General features: G+C 43.0%; 1 protein-coding gene and 1 non-coding gene across 2 annotated transcripts in view; one reads left to right on the forward strand and one right to left on the reverse strand.

Moving 5' to 3' along the window:
- Nucleotides 1-1,702: 1,702 nt before the first annotated feature.
- LOC126161631 (dehydrogenase/reductase SDR family member 11-like) overlaps nt 1,703-13,210 on the reverse strand; it is a 51,004-nt gene continuing 39,496 nt past the window's right edge. Inside the window, exon 6 of the mRNA XM_049917590.1 lies at nt 1,703-2,166. Coding sequence (XP_049773547.1) covers nt 2,122-2,166 — 45 coding nt within the window. The 3' untranslated portion in view covers nt 1,703-2,121. The remainder of the gene's footprint in view (nt 2,167-13,210) is intronic.
- Nucleotides 3,460-3,533, forward strand: Trnas-uga (transfer RNA serine (anticodon UGA)). Its single transcript has one exon. It is a non-coding gene; the product is annotated as a tRNA-Ser (tRNA).

Genomic DNA, 13,210 nt, shown 5'->3' on the forward strand with positions numbered 1-13,210 from the left:
GCAACAATTTTCTTACATTGGTAGCGAAAGCAGAAGTGACCTTTTTTTTTTTTTTACTGTCAGAATTCAAACTTGGCGCCAGTTCGTAGGAGGAAGTGGCGGTCCGGTGGCTGAGGTTAGTACAAGTGTACTTTCTTTTCCAAAATTTTCTTACGTTGGTAGCGAAAGCGCAAGTGACCTATCTTCCCGCAATTTTCTTAGGTGTGACGCATTATCATGTTGGAATTTGAACTTCCCGCCATTTTTCTGGGCAAGAGGGACGTGGCACTTTCCCGCCAAAATCCACCGTCTTGGATGATGTCACTGGGAGTGTGTCTGTGACATCACGGGCGCCATCTTGGATAATCGTATTTTGTGCTAGAACGCAGGTTGGGGTTAGGTGACGTCATCGACGCCATCTTGGATAACGGTACTTTGTGCTAGAACATAGGTTGTTCGAATACTGTCATAAACACAGAGATGTTTGAAAATGGTTGCATTATGCACGACGTTTTAATTTCCTTTAGATAGCCAAAGTGATGCTGTATATATTTTTTCTTTGTTAAACATTTAATTTGCATATGACAGCAAGCATTTACATAGAGTAATGTGTACTAGGACACACGTCACAGTCAGTTACTCTATCCTGTCAACAAGGTCTCTTGGTCTCTTTCACTTGTTGGGTGCAGTGTGGCCATATATCCTGGAAGTCTCCATCAGAATATCTCCTTGTTATCGGGAGTTTACATTCACATAATGAAGCCATTTAACATTATTTTTTCTCTGCTAAACAGATCATGAAGTAAAAAGCTTCACTTACTTGAGGCACAGTTCAGAGACACTATCAGTTGGTAATCAGTCAGTGATCCTCTCCACTTGTTTGTGTTGTGATGCAGTTGTTTATAGTGCATAATTATTTATGGGTGCACTAAATTCTGAAGACTTTCAGAATGTCGAATGTTTTATTTATATGTGCTTTTTAAAACTTTGGTGGCAGATCGTGTATTTTGTATGGGCATCATAGATTTTATTGCAGCCTCAGAGAAGTTATGTACGTAATCTCAAGGTATCTCGTCGTTTGTGAAACTCAGTGGAGACGATGCTGCTATTGAGAACATCATACGTCAATATTTCTGAACTTTACAACTACTCAGAAAGAAGCAGAAGTGAAGTAATTAAACAAAATCATGAAAACTGTAGAAGGCTTTAAAGTGCCAGGTATTGAGAATTACTTCTTGCACTTGTGTGCTCTTGTGGGTCCAAGTGGAGGATTCTGTACATTTCAGTTGTTTATTTAATAGTATTTAGTCAATTGTTTGCAATGATGTCTTGACGGTTATTTTGGTTACAATTCATGTGAGAGCAATAGCTTTTATTACTAATCCTGATTTGCAAGAGTAAACATATACTGAACTTAAGCCCTGTGAGTTTCACTTTGCTAAGGTTGTTTATTATAGTTCAAATGGCTCTGAGCACTATGGGACTCAACTTCTGAGGTCATCAGTCCCCTAGAACTTGGAACTACTCAAACCTAACTAACCTAAGGACATCACACACATCCATGCCCGAGGCAGGATTCGAACCTGCGAGTTTATTATAGTACTGAGGTGGATATTCATGAGTGGATACGCATGCGTGATAATGTTTTAATGGTGGTTAGATGTTTCATTAGCTCAGATAACATCTAAAATATTTATGAGGTCATTACTTCAGTAGGCGATGCTAGATGTGAGGTCAGCTCATTACCCAATAGCCAGTTTATTTCTTTTAGGAACATTTATCAGATCTCAGATGCTTACATTTCTCAGACTGCAGCTCGTCGTGGTGTTGGACACTGGGTAGGAATGGCACTAGAACATACGTGGTCAGCTTTCCTGGAGAGAGACGACCTTCGTCCCCCTCCAGCAATTATGAAAAGGCTACACACTGACCATCAGTATGGCTGTAGTACTCATTGCGCAGGGAAGGCAGTACAACACATAGAACTAGGAAAGGACTTTGTATTGTGTAACAAGTTTGACAGTGAGAAGATTATTTTTAACTACTCTGACAGTATATATACATATATAGCTTTAAAACAGATGTTTTTTTAACATTTGAATTAGAAATTACAGTACGTTGAAAGGAACATTCAGTGCAAAATCAATCGTAAAACTCTCCTGTTGGCCGAATAATGATGTCGTGAACCTGAAACAGATTAAACATTTTAGTTAAGAGGAGAAGTAGGGAAGAAAGTAAAAGGTTGGTGCATAAGTTTGTAGCGTTTTCCATAGTTTTAGTAAACGCAACAGATACATATAACAGAGACTTAAGTCATCAATAATATGTTCTTCTTCACTTTTTACAACGTTCTGCGAATGCAGGGGTAACTTTTTGATTCCAAGAATGTAGATGTCACGTGATTTTCAACTCGTCGAGCCGTGTACGGAGCACATTTTCATCCTGTGAGGAAGTTCCTTCAAGGTTCTAGAATGACATTTTCACTCTACAGCGGAGTGTGCGCTGATATGAAACTTCCTGGCAGATTAAAGCTGTGTGCCGGGCCGAGACTCGAACTCGGGACCTTTGCCTTCCGCGGGCAAGTGCTCTACCAACTGAGCTATCCAAGCACGACTCACGCCCCGTCCTCACAGCTTTACTTCTGCCAGTACCTCGTCTCCTACGTTCCAAACTTTACAGAAGCTCTCCTGCGAACCTTGCAGAACTAGCACTCCTGAAAGAAAGGATATTGTAGAGACATGGCTTAGCCACAGCCTGGGGGATGTTTCCAGAATGAAACTTTCACTCTACAGCGGAGTGTACTCTGATATGAAACTTCCTGGCAGATTAAAACTGTGTGCCGGACCGAGACTCGAACTCAGGACCTTTGCCTTTCGCGGGCAAATGCTCTACGAACTGAGCTACACAAGCAGTACTGACGCCCCGTCCTCACAGCTTTACTTCTGCCAGTACCTCGTCTCCTACCTTCCAGGAAGTTTCATATCAGCGCACACTCCGCTGTAGAGTGAAAATTTCATTCTAGAAACATCCCCCAGGCTGTGGCTAAGCCATGTCTCCGCAATATCCTCTCTTTCAGGAGTGCTAGTTCTGCAAGGCTCGCAGGAGAGCTTCTGTAAAGTTTGGAAGGTAGGAGACGAGGTACTGGCAGAAGTAAAGCTGTGAGTACCGGGCGTGAGTCGTGCATCGGAAGCTCAGATGGTAGAGCACTTGCCCGCGAAAGGCAAAGGTCCCGAGTTCGAGTCTCGGTCGGGCACACAGTTTTAATCTGCCAGGAAGTTTCATATCAGCGCACACTCCGCTGCAGAGTGAAAATCTCATTCTGGAAACATCCCCCAGGCTGTGGCTAAGCCATGTCTCCGCAATATCCTCTCTTTCAGGAGTGCTAGTTCTGCAAGGTTCGCAGGAGAGCATCTGTAAAGTTTGGAACGTAGGAGACGAGGTACTGGCAGAAGTAAAGCTGTGAGGACGGGGCGTGAGTCGTGCTGGGTAGCTCAGTCGGTAGAGCACTTGCCCGTGAAAGGCAAAGGTCCCGAGTTCGAGTCTCGGTCCGGCACATAGTTTTAATCTGTCAGGAAGTTTCCTTCAAGGTTGTTCCATAGAGAGTGAAAGTGTGAGGACGCAAGGCCAGGTGAATAACGTGGGTGCGAAATGACTTCCCAGCCCAATTTATGAATAGTGTTTTTTTTTTTATGCAGTCTTCCTGGTCATTGTTCTTGGACTGCATCTGCAAGACGCCTCAGTTATTTTGTTGACAAAAAATGGCAGCAATGATCATTGCACCTCGTAGTACACCACACCATTGTTTTCGTAGCTGCTCCGACAGTGGCAGGCAGTTCCACGCGCACATGTCAGGCACAAAATACACGCGACTCCAATAAGCCGCTAGATGGCGCTCCGAAGTTAGTCAACAGCTGTCGTGCACATGCTGCAAATCATCGTCACTCCAGCTGTACCAAGAATTGGAGCAAGCAGAACAAGAAGACTGAGTCCGCTACACATGAAGAAGTGGGCCAACGAGACAAGGCGCCCGCCCGGCCCACCTGTCCAAGGGTGTGCGGGGGGGGGGGGGGGGGGGTGGAAGTGGGCCGCGCCGCCGCGATGAAGACGACTGCGATAGTTTACGTGAATCGTTACAGAAAGCCACGGACGAAGCCCTCGCCGCGATCAAATCCGCCATGGTGGAGGAGAGGGCAGCACTGAGGGAGGAATTGGAAGAGGCGTGCCGTCAGGTGTGGCAACTGACGGAAGCCTTGATCCTTGCGACTCGCAAAGAAGAGGCGTCGACCCCCACCAGGAAGGCCGTAGGCGCGGAAACCCAGACGACCGCCTCTCTGGCAGATGCGGAAACGCAGGTTGCTGGAGAGGTGGTCGAGGAGATAGAGGAGACGGCACAGCAGCCGGAAGAAGAGGACGAAGAAGTCACACAAGTCGCTGCTACCGTTGCTATGGTTGAAGAAGAGGCTGCCAAACGCGACCACCTACCGCTGACAGGCAACCCGCAAGCCGCTAAGATGGTGATTTTCATTTGGCCAGTGTGGGAGACATATTAAATAAATTACAAATAACCTAAATTGGAACGATCACATAGATAATATTGTGGGTAGAGCAAACCAAAGACTGCGATCCATTGGCAGAACACTTACAAGGTGCAACAGGTCTACTAAAGAGACTGCTTACACTAGCTTGTCCGCCCTATTCTGGAGTACTGCTGTGGGGTGTGGGATCCGCATCAGGTAGGACTGACGGATGACATCGAAAAAGTACAAAGAAGAGCAGCTCGTTTTGTATTATCGCGGAAAAAGGGAGATTGTGTCACAGACACGATACGTGAATTGGAGTGGCAATCATTAAAACATAGGCGTTTTTCGTTGCGACGGTATCTTCTCATAACATTTCAATCACCAGTTTTCTCCTCCGATTGCGAAAACACTCTGTTGACACCCACCTACATAGGGAGAAATGATCATCACGATAAAATAAGAGAAATCAGGGCTCGCGCGGAAAAATTTAAGTGCTCGTTTTTCTCGCGTGCCGTTCGAGAGTGGAACGGTAGAGAGACAGCATGAAGGTGGTCCATTGAACCCTCTGCCAGGCACTTTATTGTGAATAGCAGAATAATCACGAAGATGTAGATAGATGTATTCGGAGATTCTCTCCCTGCTTCCCTCTCTCTCTCTCTTTTTCCTTTTTTTGTGTCATAAGCCTTCTGATTGGTTTGATGTGGCCCGCCACGATTTCTCTCCCGTGCCAAACTCTCTGTTTCAGAGTAGCACGTGCAACATACATCCTCAATTAATTTGCTGGATGTATTCCAATCTCTGTCTTCCTCTACAGTTTTTGCCCTCTGCAGCTTCCTCTAGTACCATGGAAGTCATTCCCTCATGTCTAAACAAATGTCTTATCATCCTGTCTCTTCTCCTCGTCAGTGTTTTTCACATATTCCTTTCCTCTCCGATTTTGAGCAGAACCTCCTCATTCCTTACATTATCAGTCCACTTAATTTTCAAAGCTCGTCTGTAGCACCACATCCCAAATGCTTCAATTCTCTTCCGTTTTTCTCACAATCCACTTTTCACTACCAAATAATCTTGTGCTCCAAACGTACATTCTCAGAAATTTCTTCCTCAGATTAAAGCCTAGTAGACTTCTCTTGGCCAGGAATGCCTTCTCTGCCAGTGGTATTCTGCTTTTCATATCCACTTTGTTCCGTCCGTCATGGTTTATTTAGCTGCCTAGGCAGCAGGATTCCTTAAATTCTTCTACTTCCCGCTGTTCTCATTTCTGCTATTTCTCGTTACTTTAGTCTTTCTTCGAGTTAGTCTCAATCCGTATACTGTATTCATTAGACTGTCCATTCCATTCAGTATGTACTGTAATTCTTCTTCACTTCCACTGAAGAGAGCAGTTCCATCAGCGAATCTTATCATTGATATCCATTCATCTTGTATTTTAATGTCATTCTTGATCCTTTCTTTTATTTCCGTTATCGCTTTTTGGATGTGCAGATTCAACAGTAGGTACGAAAGACTACATCCCTGTCTTACACCCTCTCTAATCCGAGCACTTCGTTCTTGGTCTTCCACTCTTACTGTTCCCTCTTGATTTTTGTACATATTGTATATTACCTATCTTTCCCTACAGCTTACCCCTATTTTCCTCAGAATTTCGAACATCTTGCAACATTTAACATAGTCGAACATTTTTTCCATGTCGACAAGTCATATAAACGTGTCTTGATTTTTCTTTAAGCTAGGTTTCATTATCAACCGTAAAGTCAGAACTGGCTCTCTGTGCCTTTACCTTCCTTAAGGCAAAATTGACCTTCATTTAATATCTCCTCAGTTTTCTTTCCTGTTCTCCTGTATATTATTCTTGTGAGCAAATGGGATACGTGAAATGTTAAGCTGATTGATAATTCTCGCACTTGTCAGCTCCTGCAATCTTTGGAATTGTGTAGATGATGTTTCTTCCAAAAGTCACATGGTATATCTCCAGACTCATACATTCTTCACACAAACGTGAATCGTCGTTTTTGTTGCCACTTCTCCCGGTGATTTTAGAAATTCAGGTGGAATGATATCAATCCCAACTGCCTTATTCATTTTAAGTTTTCTAAAGCTCTTTTAAGTTCTTATTCTATCTCATAGAGGACTTAAATATACTCTTTCCATCTACCTGCTTCCTCCTCTGCATTTAATATTGGAATTACCACTGCACTCTTAATGTTGGCACCTTTCCTTTTAAATTCGAAGGCTGATTTGTCTTTTCCGTACGCTGCGTAGGTCGTTTTGACAGTCATTTATTTTTCGATTTCTTCACATTTTTCGTATCTTCATTTCGTCTTAGCTTCCCTGCACTTCCTATTTATTTCATTCCTCAGAGACTTGTATGTCTGTATTCCTGAATTTCCCTGAAAATTTTTGTACTTCCATCTTTCATCGATTAGCTGAAGTATCTCTTCTGTTAAAAAATGGTTCAAATGGCTCTGAGCACTATGGGACTCAACTGCTGAGATCATTAGTCCCCTAGAACTTAGAACTAGTTAAACCTAACTAACCTAAGGACATCACAAACATCCATGCCCGAGGCAGGATTCGAACCTGCGACCGTAGCGGTCTTGCGGTTCCAGACTGCAGCGCCTAGAACCGCACGGCCACTTCGGCCGGCTCGTTGGTTTCGTCAGCCTGTGAATTAATGTGTGAAATTTGAAGACAATAAACTTTGTTAGGTGGGGTACATTATTAAACGCTGATTGCACCTACGTTAATAAAATTCAAATGGCTCTGAGCACTATGGGAATTTCTGAGGTCGTCAGCCCCTAGAACTTAGAAGTACTTAAACCTATCTAACCTAAGGACATCACACACATCCATGCCCAAGGCGGGATTCGAACCTGCGACCGTAGTGGTCACGCGGTTCCAGACTGAAGAGCCTAGAACCGCTCGGCCACAACGGCCGACTCCTTCGTCCAATCTAGCAGTTGTGTATGGTATCGTGTATGTGTGTATGGAACCGGGGACCTAGAAACGACGGAGTGGTTTCGGCCCGCCGTAGCCACTGTGGCCCACAACCCCACAGTAGGCCACAGCAGTCCACCCACCCGCCACCACCCCATACCGAACCCAGGGTTATTGTGCGGTTCGGTCCCCAGTGGGCATCCCTGGGAACGTCTCATAACAGGCGAGTGTAACCCCAAATATTTTCGTGGTAGAGTAATTATGGTGTATGCGTATGTGGAGACAGTGGCAATAAACTGAGGCGGAATAAGGGGAACCAGCCCGCATTCGCCGAGGCAGATGGAAAACCATCTTAAAAACCATCCACAGGCTGGCCGGCACACCGCACCTCGACACAAATCCGCCGGGAGGATTCGTGCCAGGGACCGGCACGCCTTCCCGCACGGGAAGCAGCGCGCTATGCAGCGCGGCTAGCTGGGCGGACTATCTAGCAGGTACTTGTCTCATTAAGGGGGTAGAGCAGAGTGGCGCTCGAGTTTGGAACTGATAATCATGATTTTTTCAATAAATTAACGGATAATTACAAAACTGATCTTGGCCTTTATTGCACACTCTTAAGTATATATTTGTATATGTATACTATTTTTTTAAATTTTTCGTTACTTTATTGAAAAAATCAAGACAACCAGAATCATGACCCACAGAATAGGCGACGAGTAGCTGTTACGGTAGCAAAGCGATGTGCATAACGGGAAGAGGCAAATGGTTTCGTTTTGAAGAATAAATTTCTCGTTATTTTATTGAAAAAATCATGACCACCGGTTCCAAAATGCTGGCATCCAGAGGTTGTAATCTCCCCACGGAAATTTACCCTCTACCACGCAATAATTAATAATGGTCAACCAAATCATCCACATTTATTCACTTTTGGAAAGTATCTGATCGGATTTCTAGTAATATATGCGCCGACAGCTCGTCGACGCCAAGGTATTTTTCTAGTAAGATTATTCTTTGGAATAACAGAGATACATAGATGTATTCTCCATGGTTATTATAGAGGGAGAAGGAGGACAGCTTCGGAAGTATCTGTTGGAAGATTGTCGGTTTGCTAAAAGAGACATATTTGCTCTTCTTCTCGCTAAAGCGAGCTATTAAAGTTTGTGCCACTAGCGGGTTATTGGTGGATAGAGAAAAACGGTAAACGAAAATTAAGTAAGACTTGGAATCAACAGAAAACGGAACATGTAATGGAGATGGATTGAATATACTATTTTCCTCAGAAATAAGGTTTGTGATCCTTTTATTGTAGAGTGAATTACGAATGAGTTCTCTGTCTGAATCATTGATGATTGCCTTGGCCCTGTAATTAGTGGGGAAGTTTCAGCTGTGACGAAGAGAGCCTGCAGTCACCGAGTTTTGATAAAATCGTCCAAAAAGGCTTCGTCCACATCTGAAATTCTAAATCTGTCGTAAAAATGAACGAATTGTTCAAACGATCGATTTTTCCCAACTGAATGCAGCGCTTAACAATAATAACAAATGTAAAGATCTTTTCCAGCAAACCAGCCGCTGAATATTAAGACGAAGGGCTCCACCAGAGATTCTATTGGGCTGATTCCACGTAAATGAAATAATATATTTAAAACTGTAAACAGATAAAGGACAGAGAGAGAGAGAGAGAGAGAGAGAGAGCGAATGAAATTCGAGAAAATACTCAGAATCCTCCATTAGTATAATTGTTTGCCTGTCTTATCACGGATCAGCCTCAAGATAAAACAGGAGGCCCTAACTGTATTGTACCGATTTGTGTGTGAGAGTGAAGGGGTAATAAAGGCGACAGATACACCTCTGTACAGACAAAACATTACACCAAGTTAGCGGCAAGCTGCATTCACATACTTTCATCAATTACAGTAGAATTCATTATAAGGTCTCCTCACTACATCGACGAAAGGCCTTCGACAATGCAAGGACGGCTGGTGTGAGCTGTGGACGTTACAATTTTCAGCTTAGAACAAAATTTCAATAACTGCTTTGCAATTGATCATATTTACTAGCGTAATGATATTTTACAAAATAACTTTTAACAAAATGACGACACTCTGAAATAAAGTTGTTATAAAAACGTGCACCAGAGATCTAAATTTACATATATCGCAAAAATCCTAGTATTACAGTAGAGAAAACGTCAGGCCACAAGTTACAAAGCGGTATAATGTGATTGCATGTATATTTGATGTGTAGTTTTGAAGAAACAAGCGTTTAAAGTTTCAAGTTGTATTTTTTAACATTGAAATTGAGGTAACCTTTAATCGGCAATGCCAACAGCAACGTATAGTTAGCCTTTTTTCCGTCGATGTCGAAAGACTTTCATTTTGACAAAATTATATCGATTAACTTGCATGCGCTTACCGGTCTAAGCGATTTTTGCATGACTGGGATTACTTTTCGAGCATTACTCTCCGTATAAATATGTTTGTTATTTTCAAGCGCTCACGTTTTACTTCGTATAAAAAACAAGCCAAATGAGAAGGCAAGCAGACAAGAGACGGGGACGTGCTTTCATGCTGTTTACGATAATCGAATCATGTTTCGAAGAGAAATATTATCATCTGTGATACTAACCGAAACTATCTAGTTGTTGTTGTGGTCTTCAGAACTGAGACTGGTTTGATGCAGATCTCCATGCTACTCTATCCTGTGCAAGCTTCTTCATCTCCTAGAACTTACTGCAACCTACATCCTTCTGAATCTGCTTAGTGTATTCATCTCTTGGTCTCCCTCTACGATTTTTACCCTCCACGCTGCCCTCCAATGCTAAATTTGTGATCCTTTGATGCCACAGAACATGCCCTACCAACCGGTCCCTTCTTCTTGTCAAGTTGTGCCACAAACTCCTCTTCTCCCCTATTCTATTCAATACCTCCTCATTAGTTACGTGATCTACCCATCTAATCTTCAGCATTCTTCTGTAGCACCACATTTCGAAAGCTTCTATTCTCTTCTTGTCCAAACTATTTATCGTCCATGTTTCACTTCCATAAATGGCTACACTCCATACAAATACTTTCAGAAACGACTTCTGACACTTAAATCTATACTCGATGTTAACAAATTTCTCTTCTTCAGAAACGCTTTTCTTGCCATTGCCAGTCTACATTCCATTATCCTCGTTTTGATTTTGTTGATGTTCAATCGGGGAGAGGCTACAACCCTGTCTCACTCCCTTCCCCACCACTGCTTTCCATTCATGCCCCTCGACTCTTATAACTGCCATCTGGTTTCTGTACAAATTGTAAATAGCCTTTCGTTCCCTGCATTTTACCCTGCCACCTTCAGAATTTGAATGAGAGTATTCCAGTCAACATTGTCAAAAGCTTTCTCTAAGCCTACAAATGCTAGAAACGTAGGTTTGTCGTAAGGCGTAAGGTCAGTATTGCCTCACGTGTTCCAACATTTCTACGGAATCCAAACTGATCTTCTCCGAGGTCGGCTTCTACCAGTTCTTCCTCTTCCATTCGTCTGTAAAGAATTCGCGTTAGTATTTTGCAGCCGTCACTTATTAAACTGATAGTTCGGTAATTTTCACATCTGCCAACACCTGCCTTCTTTGGGATTGGAATTATTATATTCTTCTTGAAGTCTGAGGGTATTTCGCCAGTCTCGTACATCTTGCTCACCACATGGTAGAGTTTTGTCAGGACTGGCTCTCCCAAGGCCGTCGGTAGTTCTAATGGAATGTTGTCTACTCCCGGGGCCTTGTTTCGACTCAGATTTCTCAGTGCTCTGTCAAACTCTTCACGCAGTATTGTATCTCCCATTTCATCTTCATCTACATCCTCTTCCATTTCCATAATATTGTCCTCAAGTACATTGCCCTTTTATAGACCCTCTATATACTCCTTCCACCTTTCTGCTTTCCCTTCTTTGCTTAGAACTGGGTTTCCATCTGAGCTCTTGATATTCATACAAGTGGTTCTCTTTTCTCCAAAGGTCTCTTTAATTTTCCTGTAGGTAGTATCTATCTTACCCCTAGTGATATGCGCGTCTACATCCTCACATTTGTCCTCCAGCCATTCCTGCTTAGCCATTTTGCACTTCCTGTCGATCTCATTTTTGAGACGTTTGTATTCCTTTTTGGCTGCTACATTTACTGCATTTTTATATTTTCTCCATTCATAAATTAATTCAAAATTTCTTCCGTTACCCAAGGATTTCTACTAGCCCTCGTCTTTTTACCTACTTGATCCTTTGCTGTCTTCACTATTTCATCCCTCGGAGCTACCTATTCTTCTTCTGCTGTATTTCTTTTCCCCATTCCTGTCAATTGTTCCCTTACGCTGTCCCTGAAACTTTGTACAACCTCTGGTTTAGTCAGTTTATCCAGGTGCCATCTCCTTAAATTCCCACCTTTTTGCAGTTTCTTCAGTTTTAATCTACAGTTCATAACCAATAGATTGTGGTCAGAGTCCACATCTGCCCCTGGAAATGTCTTACAATTTTACACCTTGTTCCTAAATCTCTGTCTTACCATTATATAATCTATCTGATAGCTTCTAGTATCTCCAGAATTCTTCCATGTATGCAACCTTCTTTCATGATTCTTGAACCAAGTGTTAGCTATGATTAATTTATGCTCTGTGCAAAATTCTACCAGACGGCTTCCTCTTTCATTTCTTACCCCCAATCCATATTCACCTACTATGTTTCCTTCTCTCCTTTTTCCTACTCTCGAATTCCAGTCACCCATGACTATTAAATTTTCGTCTCCCTTCACTACCTGAACAATTCTTTTTATCTCATCATACATTTCATCCATTTCTTCATCATCTGCAGAACTAGTTGGCATATACACTTGTACCATTGTAGTAGGCGTGGGCTTCGTGTCTATCTTGGCCACAATAATGCGTTCACTATGCTGTTTGTAGTAGCTTACCCGCACTCCAATTTTTTTTATTCATTATTAAACCTACTCCTCCATTACCCCTATTTAATTTTGTATTTATAACCCTGTATTCGCCTGACCAAAAGTCTTGTTCCTCCTGCCACCGAACTTCACTAATTCCCACTATATCTAACTTTAACCTATCCACTTCCCTTTTTAAATTTTCTAACCTACCTGCCCGATTAAGGGATCTGACATTCCACGCTCCGATCCGTAGAACACCAGTTTTCTTTCTCCTGATAACGACGTCCTCCTGAGTAGTCCCCGCCCGGAGATCCGAATGGGGGACTATTTTACCTCCGGAATATTTTACCCAAGAGGACGCCATCATCATTTAACCATACAGTAAAGCTGCATGCCCTCGGGAAAAATTACGGCTGTAGTTTCCCCCTGCTTTCAGCCGTTCGCAGTACCAGCACGGCAAGGCTGTTTTGGTTAGTGTTACAAGGCCAGATCAGTCAATCATCCAGACTGTTGCCCTTGCAACTACTGAAAAGGCTGCTGCCCCTCTTCAGGAACCACACGTTTGTCTGGCCTCTCAACAGATACCCCTCCGTTGTGGTTGTACCTACGGTACGGCCATCTCTATCGTTGAGGCACGCAAGCCTCCCCACGAACGGCAAGGTCCATGGTTCATTGGGGGGGGGGGGGGGGAATCTGAAACTAACAGGCGCCGTATTCCGTCGGTAACTATTATAGTATTACATCGGTTGCATTAGAACATTCGGATGCGCCAGTAAAATTTAACATTTGTAGCTCACCTTGTATGAATGAACCTTAAAAATAGGCTCCCTAAGGAACATTTAAAGCCACTAACAAATTAGACAAC

This window comes from Schistocerca cancellata, chromosome 2, assembly GCF_023864275.1.
Source record: "Schistocerca cancellata isolate TAMUIC-IGC-003103 chromosome 2, iqSchCanc2.1, whole genome shotgun sequence".
Lineage (NCBI taxonomy): Eukaryota > Metazoa > Arthropoda > Insecta > Orthoptera > Acrididae > Schistocerca > Schistocerca cancellata.